Here is a 15,002-nt window from a genome sequence, read left to right as displayed (position 1 = left end):
CTCTATTTTTCATTGATAGTTGGATTACAAGTGATTTTTTATTTTCTCCTTTATAGTTTTCTTTATTTTATAAATTTCCCAATTTCTATGTATTATTTAATGGGTTTATTTTGTGTTTTGTTTTAAAAAAAAACACAGCCAAAATAATATATAACATGTCGCTTTGGGAAAGGTAACAAAAAAACCTGGCTGCAAGGTTTTTTTTGGCCTTCACTCTATAAATCAAGTCACTCTTTTCTCCTCCTTTAAATTTAGTCTTTGAAGGAGCTAAGCCAAAAAACCCCTCCAAGGTAATATTATATGTGAAATTTCAAAATATACAGCATGCATCTGGCAAAGAACCCAAGTCCAGAATAAATAACTTCCAAAAATTAGTAATAAATAAATAAATAAATACATACATACATACACACACACACACACACACACACACATATATACATATAAATATGAAAATTACATATGAAAATAGTATGTACAAATCCTGCTGTCTTGGTCTGTTTGAACTGCTACAACAAAATACCACAGACTGGATGACTTATAAACAGCAGGAATTTATTCCTCACAGTTCTGGAAGCTGGAAGTCCAAGATCGAGGCATCAGCACAGTTGGGTTCCTGTGAAGGCCCTCTTCTGGCTTGCAGGCTGCCAACTTCTTGCTGTGTCCTCACATGGTGGAAGGTGGCAAGGGATCTTTCTAGAGCCTCTTTTATAAAGGCATTAATCCCTGTCATGGGGGATCTGCCCTCATGATCTAATCATATCCCAAAGGCCCCACCTCCTAATACCATTACCTTGGAGGTTAGGTTTCAACATATGAATTTTGAAAGACACAAATATTCAAACCATAGCATCTCCTATATTCAAAAATGTTCCTAAGCAACTTTCTTCATAATAAGCCAAAAAATGGGGGGGGGACCCCACAAATATCTATAATAGCAGAATAGACTTTTTCAAAGTGTGGTTTGCTGATACAATGGAATACTCTCAGGAATTTTTAAAAAATGAAAGCAAACAAAAAAACAGCTAATGAAACACTCAAAAAAATGACTGCATTTAAAGTAATACCAATTTGCATCAAATAACACTGTAGTGTAAAAAAATAAAAAACTGTTTTTGCCAATATTATGACAATTAAATAATTTGTATTTTCTGATCACCTACCAGCAATTTAAACTAACATACACATCATTAGAGACCTTTTTAGGTTCTAGCCATGTGCATGATAATCAAAGTTTAATGTGAAATACAAAGCACATGACATCAGCATATGTAAAACAATCAAATATATCAGGTTGGTTAATAGCTGATATTTTACACGTCATGTAATTATCAAATTCCTATTAAAAAAACAGACTTCCACATTTTCATGGAACCAGAAAAATAGAATACTTCATGTTTTACAAATTATCTGTATGAATGGCCCCACCAAAAATATTTACGAAATAATTTTTGGCCAAACATTTCAAAGGACTTCAAAAGAGGAACTAGAAAGGTAGTTAGAACTGAGAATTATACACCCAAAATATGATTTTCCAATAAAGGAAAAAATCAACTTGACAATTAACATGTCTACATGTGACATACCTCACTTCCATTCATACTATGAGCACAATGGTCTTCCATCTTTCCACGCTTGGGGAGCTCTTTTCTGACACCCATCTTAAATGTGATGTTCCTGATAATCTCCTGTTCTCCCAGGCTGAATTTATCACTTTTGATGGCTCCAACTGTGCTTTTTCAGACTATCATATGACATATGTCTAACACATGATGGTTATTTCTATGTTTGATCTCCTCACTCCAGCATTAGGGTTGTAATACAGGCACTCAATAGATGCTGGTTAAACAATTATATCAACACTAGAGGCCTGGTGCACGGATTCATGCACATTGAAAGGAGATTAATTAGAAGGTGGCTGGTGGGGGCGGGACTGGGCCAGATGCGCTGGACACGCCCTGGAGCCCGAAGGGCATCTGCAGAGTGAGTGGGATCCCTCCGACAGGTGGGGTCCCTCAACCTGGCCTGCAGGGATCAGGCCAAAACGGGCAGTCCGACATCCCCCGAGGAGTCCCTGAGTGCGAGAGGGCGCTCTGCAAAGTTGCTGTCACTCAGCAGCTCCTGCGTTAGGCGTCTGCCCCCTGGTGGTCAGTGCACATCATACCTACTGGTTGGCCAGTCGCTTAGCCTTTTATATATATAGTAGATAATGGAGGGGATTAGACTATTAGTTCTTTTTTGTTTTAATTTTTTTATTTTATTTTATTTTTTTATTGCTTAAAGTATTACAAAGAGTATTACATATGTCTCCTTTTTTTTCCCCCCCGCCCTTGACAATCCCCTGGCCTCCCCTACCCCCCAGTGTCTTATGTCCATTGGTTATGCTTATATGCATGCATACAAGTCCTTTGGTTGATCTCTTACCCACCCCCCTCCTGCCCTCCCACCCTCCCCGGCCTTCCTGCTGTAGTTTGACAGTCTGTTCGAGGCAGCTCTGCCTCTGTATCTATTTTTGCTCATAAGTTTATAATGGTCTTTATTATCCAGAAATGAGTGATAATGTGGTATTTTTCCTTCATTGACTGGCTTATTTCACTTAGCATAATGCTCTCCAGTTCCATCCATGCTGTTGCAAATGGTAAGAGTTCCTTCTTTTTTACAGCAGCATAGTATTCCATCGTGTAGATGTACCACAGTTTTCTAATCTATTCTTCTACAGATGGGCACTTAGGCTGTTTCCATATCTTACCTATGGTGAATTGTGCTGCTATGAACATAGGGGTGCATATATCCTTTCTGATTGGTGTTTTAGACTATTAGTTCTTGAAAGAAAACACATCTGACAAGAAATAAGATGATGAGAAGGAACACTAATATTTTGAGCAAATCAGTCTCATTTTCTGGTGTGGAAAGATCCAATTTCATGTTCAAATGCTGTACTTCCCTTAAAGTTTTTAAATAAAAATCTTATAGAGGTATTACTCATCTCTTATAAGGTGTTCATACATTTTTAAAAGAAGTCCCACCTTTTGTCACATTGAATAATTATCATACATTATTCGAATTCTGAGAAATTCACTCATAACCCAGGTTTGGGATTTACATAGCACTGGAGAAATTGCTTCCTAAATATAAACATTTCAAGAATTTGAGGAAATAAAAATTAAAACCAGTAACATGGTTACATAGGCACAAAGCATTACCTAACCTTGCAGAAAATTCTTTTTCAAATTCTTGTATTCTTTTGCAAGAAACAGTTTTTGTTACTTTGCTTACAAAACCTTGAAGAATGCATGAATTTGAGATGGGGATACTAAAAAAATGAGAATTCTTCAACTTAGAAAAATAAGCTAAAAGGAAATATGGTTTAAGGTAACAGAACTATATTCTTCCAATTGCAGAAACTAGAAGTAGACCTTACCTTACAAAGAGTACAATTCTGTGACATGTAAAAAGGATTAAAATAAACAAAAGAAAGTTTTTGCACAATGCATAGCACAACTGATCTAACTAAAAATGGAATGGAATGCAATTATGGTAAAAAAAAGATTTAGGTACACAATCGGTAGAGGACATCCTTTGCCCCTGAGGTGAAATTGGTCAAAGAAGAAAAACTATCCTTCTCCTTTGTGCCAACACTAGAAATAACTTCGGGCTAGAAGGATAAAAGTTCTATTCTATAAGGTAAAGGAATTATAAAGAAAATTATTGGAAATCAAATAGTCATAATGATCTTTTTGTAACAAATTTCCCAAAATATTAATGCTGAAGCTGAATCATCATCCCCTTACCTTTGTGATGAGAATTCGGTATTTTTCTACCAGGTGGTCATTGTTGTGACAACCTGCTAGCAGCTGCCAGACTTCTCCTCGAAGAGCTTCAGGAACACCGCTTCTTACTAAGGACAACAACTGCTTTGGTCTCACACTCAAGTTGAGATGCCTAAAAATAAAGCCATAACCCAGAAGTACATGAGAGTAAGATCCTCTAAAAATAGTTATTTTTATGAAAACTAAACTAAATGATTTATAAAGACTTAATACTGATCACATACTAATAAAGAAAAAATAATACATAAAGGTGTTGAATTAAATGTGGCCAAGATAACTATAAAGGTTGGGTGGAGGAAAGAATACTGCAGTCAGGCTACTTCTTAAGTATCTTTAAATCATTTCTCAACTTAAAAAATAAAAAGAAAAGCAAAACTAGAAACTATAGCTTTATAGTTGTAGCTTATGTAAGATAAACAAAGCAAAATTCTCATCAGTGAGTAACAGCCAAAGATAAGTGCTTGACCCTGTATCAAAATTGACAAACTGTGTACTTATATGCTCTAAGTTAAAATAAATATTTAAAATAAACATAAAAATAAATACTTTCAGCAGCTTTTATGAAACCTTGCTTCAAGTGCCTTTTTTGAATGACTATGTTGATTAAGACAGTGTCTACTCTATAATAACATGAAAGCAGGTTGTTAAAGTCTTTAAGCTTCATCTTTCTCATCTATAAAATGGGGAAAAACTTATCTTGAAATTTCACTATCAATATACTGTTTCAATATACTAGGTTTTTCTCCACACAATTTTATTTGATCCTTATAACAAACACCTGAAGTAGGTAGGAGTATCTTCAGTTTTACAAATGAAGAAATAAATTCAGGGAAATCAATTAAATGATTGACGTAGTCCTCAAACTCTAAGACCAATAAGTGTTCTATGGGCTATGTCACACCTGCTTTGTGATTTAAAAGCCACCATTACTGGGTCAATAACACAGGCTTCTGGCGTGGAGAAGCTCCCGTGATTATCAGAAGTTACTGATATAAAATGACCACTGTCTATATATATTAAAGCCTAAGCAACCATTACGACCAGAACAACCAGCAGCTGGACACCTCCCCCCCCAGCCCCCAAGGGGTCCCAGATTGCAAGAGGGCGCAGTTGCTATGATGCGCACTGACTACAGGGGGCAGACACTCAACACAGGAGCTGTCCCCTGGTGGTGAGTGCACTCCCACAGGGGGAGTGCCACTCAGCCAGAAGCCGGACTCACAGCGCAGCTGCGGCAGTGGGAGCCTCTCCCAACTCTCACCAGCATTACCAAGTGGCAGTGGCAGGCGCAGCAGGCCGGGATGAGCATAAGCAGTGCAGCACCTGGCTTCAGCTCGGGCTCCTCCCTGGCCGCCTGCCGCTTGGCACACTGCTATATCCCCCGAGGGGTCCCAGATTGCAAGAGTGAGCAGGCCAGGCTAAGGGACCCATCCCCCACCCCCGTGCACAAATCTGTGCACCAGACCTCTAGTCAAAATATAAAAAGGTCTGAGACTTATCTAAATGTTCCCAGAATTCTAGCAGAATGCACAGTACACTTAAAAATTGTTAATTCTGTGATGCTAGTGCCCTAATGCAAGAGCCACAGACAATTCAATACAGTGTTGTCTTTGCTTAGAAATATAAATATAGAGTTTGCAGCTCCATGGAACCATAGAAGACACACTCAGGCGGCAGACTCAGTGAGCACCAAAGCCCCATCGAAGCAAGTCTAGCCCCAGAGGGGTGTCTCCAGCACAGAAGTTCTCCCACTGCAGACACAGCTGATTCTCACAGCCAATTGGCCTGGAGGTCAATTCCTCCCAGTGATACCTACAACAATCAAGGCTTAATTACAACAAGACTGTGCACAAAGCCCACAAGGGGGTGCACCAAGAGTGTCTACCTCAGGTAATTGGGACACTTAGCACAGAAAGGCACTCTATCGACACAGAGAAGCATAAAAAATGCCGAGACAAAGAAACAGGACACAAACGACAGAATTGGAGGAAAGCAAACTGCTGGATATAGAGTTCAAAACCACACTTTTAAGGTCTTTAAAGAACTGTCTAGAAGCTGCCAATAAATTTAATAAGGCCCTCAAAAAGACTGGTGAGACTGCCGATAAATGTAGTGAGATCCTCAAGAAGACTGGTGAAACCCTCGATGTTGTGATAAAGAACCAACTAGAAATTAAGCATACACTGACTGAAATAAAGAATACTACACAGACTCCCAAGAGCAGACCAGAGGAGTGCAAGAATCAAGTCAAAGATTTGAAATACGAAGAAGCAAAAAATACCCAACCAAAAAAGCAAAATGAAAAAAGAATCCAAAAGTACAAAGATAGTGTAAGGAGCCTCTGGGACAGCTTCAAGCGTACCAACATCCGAATTATAGGGGTGCCAGAAGATGAGAGAGAGCAAGATATTGAAAACCTATTTGAAGAAATAATGACAGAAAACTTCCCCTACCTGGTGAAAGAAATAGACTTACAAGTCCAGGAAGCGCAGAGAACCCCAAACAAAAGGAATCCAAAGAGGACCACACCAAGACACATCATAATTAAAATGCCAAGAGCAAAAGACAAAGAGAGAATCCTAAAAGCAGCAAGAGAAAGAAAATCAGTTACCTACAAGGGAGTACCCATACGACTGTCAGCTGATTTCTCAACAGAAACTTTGCAGGCCAGAAGGGAGTGGCAAGAAATATTCAAAGTGATGAATACCAAGAACCTACAACCAAGACTACTTTATCCAGCAAAGCTATCATTCAGAAGTGAAGGCCAGATAAAGAGCTTCACAGATAAGAAAAAGCTAAAGGAGTTCATCACCACCAAACCAGTATTATATGAAATGCTGAAAGGTATCCTTTAAGAAGAGGAAGAAGAAGAAAAAGGTAAAGATACAAATTATGAACAACAAATACACATCTATCAACAAGTGAATCTAAAAATCAAGTGAATAAATAATCTGTTGAACAGTATGAACTGGTGATTGTAATAGAATCAGGGACATAGAAAGGGAATGGACTGACTATTCTTGGGGGGGAAAGGGGTGTGGGGGTGAGGGAAGAGATTGGACAATAATCGTGCACCTATGGATGAGGACAGTGGGTGGGGAGTAAGGGCGGAGGGTGGGGTGGGAACTGGGTGGAGGGGAGTTATGGTGGGAAAAAAGAGTAACTAATGTAATAATCTGAACAATAAAGATTTAATTTAAAAAAAGAAGTATAAATATAAATATGTACACACACACACACACACACACACACACATATATATGTATATATACTGGTAGCAAAAAGAACAAAAGTGATTCTGCTGATTAATTCTAGAATTGGCACACTGTCTTGGGCCAAATCCAGCCTTCCACCTATTTCTATAAATCAACTTCTTTGAAACAGCCATTTTTATTTGTTTATGTATTATCTATGACTGCCTTCCCACTACAATAGCAGAGTTGAGTAGTTGTAATAGAAACAATCTGGCTGCAAAGTCTAAAGTATTTACAGTATTGGCCTTTTACAGAAAAAAATAAACCTAACCCTTAGTTTATTTGCTAACCCTACCTTAATTATATTGGTAAAAATTTCAGAATAATTTTATGTCATTGATACCATTAACTTTAGTGTTCCCATCCCCTAAGAGTCACATTAAAAATAAACTTGAGAATTAGAGAGCTCAAAGATATTATTGCTAACAGGGCCACTAAAATCTAATGTTAGAGTTAAATAAACTAGCTTTGGGATTAAACTTTAGACTACTAAAAATTTGGGGCTTGCAATTTACTAACTAGAACTGCTGATTTAATATCTGAGCCAGTTTCCTCATCTATAAAAAGGAGTACTAGTTCATAATACTGTGATTGTGGAGACAGAGTACATAACATTGCACAGTGCCTAGCATATGGTACATTCATTAGTTTTTTGTTTTTGTTTTTAAATATCTTTTTTATTGATTTCAGAGAGGAATGGAGAGGGGGAAAGAGAGAGAGAAACATCAATGATGAGAGGGAATCATTGATCGGCTGCCTCCTGCAAAGCCCACACTAAGGATTGAGCCTGCAACTCGGGCATGTGCCCTGACTGGGAATCGAACCATGACTTCCTGGTTCATAAGTCGACGCTCAACCACTGAGCCACACTGACTGGACTCATTAGTTCTTACTACAATCACTACTACCACAACATCCATTATTTTTAATCCACAATAATTCTGAGTGCTAGTTTTATAGACGTGTATGATATAAATGAAGAAAGACTCAGAAGAGTTAAGTGACTTGCCTAAGACAATACAGCTTAGAGGCAGGACAGATAGTCTGTGAAGCCTTGTCTACCAAGCTCTAAAATTCCATAATATTGTGACACTTCCTATGTATAGAACACATATAATAATGATTAAAAATACAATTAAATGAATTGAGGAGAAACTATATGATTTCTAAAGACATGACTGAAAACCAAGAAAAACAGTTTAAGAAAAAAAAAAAAATCTGTAGAGATCCAAAATGGCGGAGGTATAAGCAGACGTGTCCTGTGCCTTGTCCTGGAGCAGATAAGGGTGAGCAGCTGAAATGGGTAACATTCAGCCCGAATAGGCAGAGGATTTTCAGCTGAGAGACTGTCTGCAGCTAGGAAAGACCGAGAACCCCTAGGAAAAAAAAAAAGGTCGGTTGGAGACTGTGGCTGAAGCCTCTCGTGGTGCGCCAGCTGAGCGGCGGAGACTGCGCCATCTTGGGTGGTTGTTGCCGGCATCCAGAGACCAGCTACTAACCTGGAAACAAGGGATCTCAAGCAGCGTGACTGCGTGAACTCAGACGAGCACTGCTTCTTCTCACGGAAAGGTTGGACATCCCCTAAAGGTGCAGTTTGCAGTTCGGTTGGAGGGAGGACCGAGCGCGCACGCGCAGGGCAGAATCTGCGCCCCACAGAGTCCGCAGCCGTTGGGACCAGCGTGACCCGCGAGTGGGGAAGGGGCCCCACAGGGCTGCTGGCAGAAGGGAACGCGAAAAATGAGCCCATAGCTGGACTGGATGTAAAGGAGCAGCCTTGGACTTTGCCAATCTGCTGGCTGCTTGGTGCCAGGGGCGAGTGGGCGCGCGGAAACTGCGCGCGGAGACTGTGCGCAGACCTGGAAGGTAGAGGCTTGCGAATTCACACAACTATCAGGCTCTTGTTACAGTTCCCCTTTGATCCGTGCATTTGATTATTAAACCCAGTGCATGGGATTCCCCAGTTGGGGTCATTCGCAGAGCCTGTAGGGGAAAGTTCTTTTTGGGGAGCCTGGGAAACAGCGGGCAGTGGCAAGGAACCAGCACTAGGCAGTGGTCTTTCCTGAATCAGTTCCAAATACCATAGAGGAAAAAAAAAAAAAAACCCTACTGATAGAGAGGACTAATAGCCTCGGAGGTCAATCCAGACACACTGCCACCCAGAGGCAGAGCCACGAACTGTCTCTTTTGCGATCACAAATAAAGGCAGTCTGGTAAACAAATACAACCTGCCTTAAAATCAGGTCTGTGGTTTACTGCACGGAGGGACAGTGTATCGCAGGGAAGTTCAACACTCCCCTGAATGCCTGGCAGGACTGAGGCGTGCCAAAAAGAAAAGTGGAAGATCTGAAGCACCTTCACTTCCGAATATTTTTATATATTTTTTTTTAAATTCTTTTTTCACGATTTCATCAAGAACCTATTTTATTTTATTTTTATTTTTTATTTTTTTCATCACCTGATTTTACCTTTTTAATTACTACATTTTTTTAACCAGTATTATTGCTATCCTTTTACCATTTTTTCAAGTATCATTTTATTTTTTATTATTTTTTTATTATTTTTCTTTATTTTATTTTGGGATTCGTGTTCTACACTCTATTTTCATCGTTCCTTTAGCATCATTTCTCTCTATCTCACATTTACCCTTAAGCCAAAACTCTCTTCCTCACTTTTCCCCTTTTGTTGTCCTGTTTCTCTTACCCTATTCCTGCTTTGGATTTTACCTATTCCTTCTTTCTACCCACTGTCTAAATTTCACCCTACTTATATATCTAATTTCCAATCCCTCGCTCTCCCCATACAAATAGCCTCTTCCCCACCTCTATTTCATTCTCTTAATTTTGTTGTTGTTGTTGTTTTTTGTTTTTTTGTCTTTTTTTTTTCTCTCTCCCTTTTCCCAATCTCATTTTGGCACTCCTTTATGTTTTTTATTTTTCTCTTTAATCTTTTTCTCTTTTTTCTTCTTTATCCCCTAATTCTCTTCGCTTGGGGGGGTCACCTTTATTTGGGGTTATTAATATCGTTAATGCATTTAGTTCGGTGCCTTGTACGTTGTGCCTTGTTGTGTTGTATTTTGTGCCTTTGAATCAGCGCAGCAGAGAGAGAACTACATAACCAAACACCTTGAGAAGAGAAATCATGGTGAAACAAAGAACCAACCCAAATATGAAAGAAAAACAGGCATCATCAGAAAAGGAAGTAAACGAAATCGAGGCAATGGAGGCAAGCAACCTGTCAGAGAAAGAATTCAGAGTAATGGCCATAAGATGGATGAAAAGAATGGAAGACCAATTCAACAATATGTGTAGGAACCAAGAGGAAATGAAGAAGAACCAAGAGGAAATGAAGACAAACCAAGAAGAAATGAAAAACGACATCACTGCCATAAAGAACTCAATAGAAAGCATCAACAGTAGACTAGAAGAAGCAGAGGACCGCATCAGCGAGCTAGAAGACAAGGTAGAAAAAAATACCCAAACAGAACAGCTTCTAGAAAAAAAAAATTAAAAAGCAGGAAGAGAGCCTAAGAGAACTCTGGGACAATGCTAAACGAAACAACATCCGAATAATAGGGGTGCCAGAAGGAGAGGAAACTGAGCAAGGACTAGAAAACCTGTTTGAAAAAATAGTAACAGAAAATTTCCCTGATATAGGGAGGAAAAAACTCACACAAATCCAAGAAGCTCACAGAGTCCCAAACAAAATTAACCCGAAAAGACCGACACCAAGGCACATAATAATTAAATTGGCAAACACCAACGACAAAGCAAGAATCTTAAAAGCAGCCAGAGAGAGACAGAAAGTTACCTACAAAGGATCCCCCATCAGACTAGCGACCGATTTCTCAACAGAAACACATCAGGCAAGAAGGGAATGGAATGAAATATACAAAGTCATGCAAAGGAAGGGTCTGAATCCAAGAATACTATACCCAGCGAGGCTATCAATCAAAATTGAGGGTCAAATCAGGAGCTTCTCAGACAAAAACGGTCTACGGGAGTTTATTACAACCAAACCAGCAATGCAAGAAATGCTAAAGGGTCTGCTGTAAATAGAAAAAAACAGGAAACAAAGAAGGAACGCAGTGGTAAAGAACAAAAATGGCGACTAACAAGTTTCTATCAATAATAACTTTAAATGTAAATGGATTAAATTCCCCAGTCAAAAGGCATAGGGTAAATGAGTGGATAAGAAAACATGACCCATATATCTGCTGTCTACAGGAAACCCACCTCAGAAAAAAAGACGCACACAGACTGATGGTGAAGGGATGGAAAAAGGTTTTTCAGGCCAATGGAAGTGAAAAAAAAGCCGGGGTAGCAATACTTTTATCTGACAAATTAGATCTCAAAGTGAAGGACATAAAAAGAGATCAAGAAGGCCACTTCATAATACTAAAGGGAGCAGTCCAACAAGAAGAAATAACTCTGGTAAATATATATGCACCCAATATAGGAGCACCCAAATACGTAAGAAATCTTCTGGAGAAGATCAAGGGAGAGATTGACAGCAATACAATCATAGTAGGGGACCTTAACACCCCATTATCTCCACTGGACAAATCCTCTAAACAGAAACTCAGCAAAGAAACATCAATCCTAAATGACTCACTAGATCAGATGGAATTAATTGACATCTTCAGAACATTTCACCCCAAAGCCACAGAATATACATTCTCCTCAGGTGCACATTTGTCATCTTCAAAGATAGACCATATATTGGGTCACAGACAAAGTCTCTTCAAATTCAAGAAAATTGAAATCATATCAAGTATCTTCTCAGACCACAAAGGCATAAAACTGGAAATCAACTACAACAAAAACAATCCAAAAAAATCAAACACATGGAGACTAAATAGCATGCTATTAAACAACGACTGGGTCACCAGTGAGATCAAAGAAGAAATAAAAAACATCATGGCAACAAATGACAATGAAAACACAACAATCCAAAACCTATGGGACACAGCAAAAGCAGTCTTGAGAGGGAAGTTCATAGCTCTACAAGCCTACTGCAAGAAACAAGAAACAATGAGAATAATTGACCTAACTCTACAACTCGAAGAATTAGAAAGAGAGCAACAAAGAAAGCCCACTGTAGGCAGAAGGAAGGAAATAACAAAGATCAGAGCGGAGATAAACGACATAGAGACCAAAAAAACAATACAAAAGATCAACAAAACCAAGAGCTGGTTCTTTGAAAGGATAAACAAGATTGATACACCTCTAGCCAGGCTCACAAAGAAACAAAGAGAGAGGACCCAAATAAACAAAATCAGAAATGAAAGAGGAGAAATAACAACAGACCCCATAGAAATACAAAGGATTGTTAGAAAATACTATGAACAACTCTACTCCAACACACTAGACAACCTGGAGGAAATGGACATATTCCTAGATAAATACAACCTTCCAAAACTTAACCAGGAAGAATCTAAAAATCTCAATAGGCCAATAACTATGGAGGAAATCAAAGCAGTAATCAAAAAGCTTCCAGCAAACAAAAGCCCGGGGCCAGATGGCTTCACAGGGGAGTTTTACCAAACATTCAAGGAAGACCTAAAACCTATCCTCCTCAGACTATGTCAAAAGATCCAAGAGGAAGGAGCACTTCCCAGCTCATTCTATGAAGCCAACATCACCCTAATCCCAAAACCAGATAAAGACAATACAATGAAAGAGAATTATAGGCCAATATCCCTCATGAACATAGATGCCAAAATCCTCAACAAAATCCTAGCAAATCGGATCCAGCAGCACATCAAAAAGATCATACACCATGACCAAGTAGGATTTATCCCAGGGATGCAAGGATGGTACAATATCCGCAAATCAGTAAACGTGATACATCACATAAACAAATTGAGAGAAAAAAACCACATAGTCATATCAATTGATGCGGAAAAAGCATTTGACAAAATCCAACACCCTTTCTTGATAAAAACTCTCAGCAAGATAGGAATTGAGGGATCATACCTCAACATAATAAAAGCCATATATGACAAACCCACAGCCAACATCATAATCAATGGGCAAAAACTAAAACCATTCCCCCTAAAAACAGGAACAAGACAGGGATGCCCCCTCTCACCACTCCTGTTCAACATAGTACTGGAAGTACTAGCCATTGCGATCAGACACGAAGAAGAAATAAAAGGCATCCAGATCGGAAAAGAAGAAGTAAAACTGTCCTTATTTGCAGATGACATGATACTGTACATACAGAACCCTAAAGACTCCATCAAAAAATTATTAGACTTAATAAATGAATTCGGCAATGTAGCAGGATACAAAATTAATGCTAAGAAATCCATGGCATTTCTTTACACCAATAGTGAACTTACAAAAAGTGAAACTACAGAAGCAATCCCATTTACCATTGCACCAAAAAAATTAAAATACCTAGGAATAAACTTAACTAAGGAGGTAAAAGACTTATACGCTGAAAACTACAGGACACTGAAAAAAGAGATAGAGGAAGACATAAACAGATGGAAGAATATACCGTGTTCATGGATTGGTAGAATCAACATCATCAAAATGTCCATACTACCCAAAGCAATTTATAGATTCAATGCAATCCCCATTAAATTACCAACGGCATATTTCACAAATCTAGAACGAACGTTCCAAAAATTCATCTGGAATAAAAAAAGACCCCGAATAGCTGCAGCAATCCTGAGAAAGAACAAAGTAGGTGGGATCTCAATACCAGATATCAAACTGTATTACAAAGCCACTGTTCTTAAAACAGCTTGGTACTGGCACAAGAACAGACATATAGATCAATGGAATAGAATAGAGACCCCAGATATCGACCCAAACGACTATGCCCAATTAATATTCGACAAAGGAGGCAAGAGCATACAATGGAGTCAAGACAGTCTTTTCAATAAATGGTGTTGGGAAAATTGGACAGATACATGCAAAAGGATGAAACTAGATCACCAACTCACACCATACACAAAAATAAACTCAAAATGGATAAAAGACTTAAACGTAAGACGGGAAACCATAAAAATACTAGAGGAATCCACAGGCAGCGAAATCGCAAACATATGCCGAAGAAATTTCTTCTCTGATAATGCTCCTAGGGCAATGGAAACTAAAGAGAAAATAAACAAATGGGACTACATCAAAATAAAAAGCTTTTGCACAGCAAAGGAAACCATCAAAAAAACAACAAGAAGACCCACTACATGGGAGAACATATTTACCAATGATACCACCGATAAGGGTTTAATTTCCAACATTTACAGGGATCTCATGAAACTTAACAAAAGGAAGATAAACAATCCAATAAAAAAATGGGCAACGGACCTAGATAGACACTTTTCAAAAGAGGACATACAGAAGGCCGAAAGACATATGAAAACCTGCTCAAAGTCACTAATTATACGAGAGATGCAAATCAAAACGACAATGCGTTATCATCTCACACCTGTCAGAATGGCTATCATCAACAAATCAACAAACAACAAGTGTTGGAGAGGATGTGGAGAAAAAGGAACCCTTTTGCACTGCTGGTGGGAATGCAGACTGGTGCAGCCACTGTGGAGAACAGTATGGAGCTACCTCAGAAGACTAAAAATGGAACTCCCATTTGACCCAGTGATCCCACTACTAGGAATATATCCCAAGAAACCAGAAACGCCAATTAGAAAGGATATATGCACCCCTATGTTCATAGCAGCACAATTCACCATAGCTAAGATTTGGAAACAGCCTAGGTGCCCATCAGCAGATGAGTGGATTAGAAAACTGTGGTACATATACACAATGGAATACTACGCTGCGGTAAAAAAAAAAAGGAACTCTTGCCTTTTGCAACAGCATGGATGGAACTGGAGAGCATTATGCTAAGTGAAATAAGCCAGTCAGAGAAAGATAAATACCACATGATCTCACTCATTTTTGGA

The 15,002-nt window shown here is 38.8% G+C and overlaps 1 protein-coding gene across 8 annotated transcripts in view; it reads right to left on the bottom strand.

Moving 5' to 3' along the window:
• The window catches only part of RABGAP1 (RAB GTPase activating protein 1), a 143,123-nt gene that overhangs the window by 55,849 nt on the left and 72,272 nt on the right, over positions 1–15,002 (bottom strand). For all 8 annotated transcript variants that reach the window (XM_059657934.1, XM_059657932.1, XM_059657933.1 and 5 more), the window contains one exon: positions 3,792–3,942. In XM_059657934.1, coding sequence (XP_059513917.1) covers positions 3,792–3,942 — 151 coding nt within the window. The remainder of the gene's footprint in view (positions 1–3,791; positions 3,943–15,002) is intronic.

Source organism: Myotis daubentonii, chromosome 11, assembly GCF_963259705.1.
Source record: "Myotis daubentonii chromosome 11, mMyoDau2.1, whole genome shotgun sequence".
NCBI classification, from domain to species: domain Eukaryota; kingdom Metazoa; phylum Chordata; class Mammalia; order Chiroptera; family Vespertilionidae; genus Myotis; species Myotis daubentonii.
The sequence above is the reverse complement of the archived record's forward strand: the minus strand, read 5'-3'. Positions and strand labels throughout refer to the sequence as shown.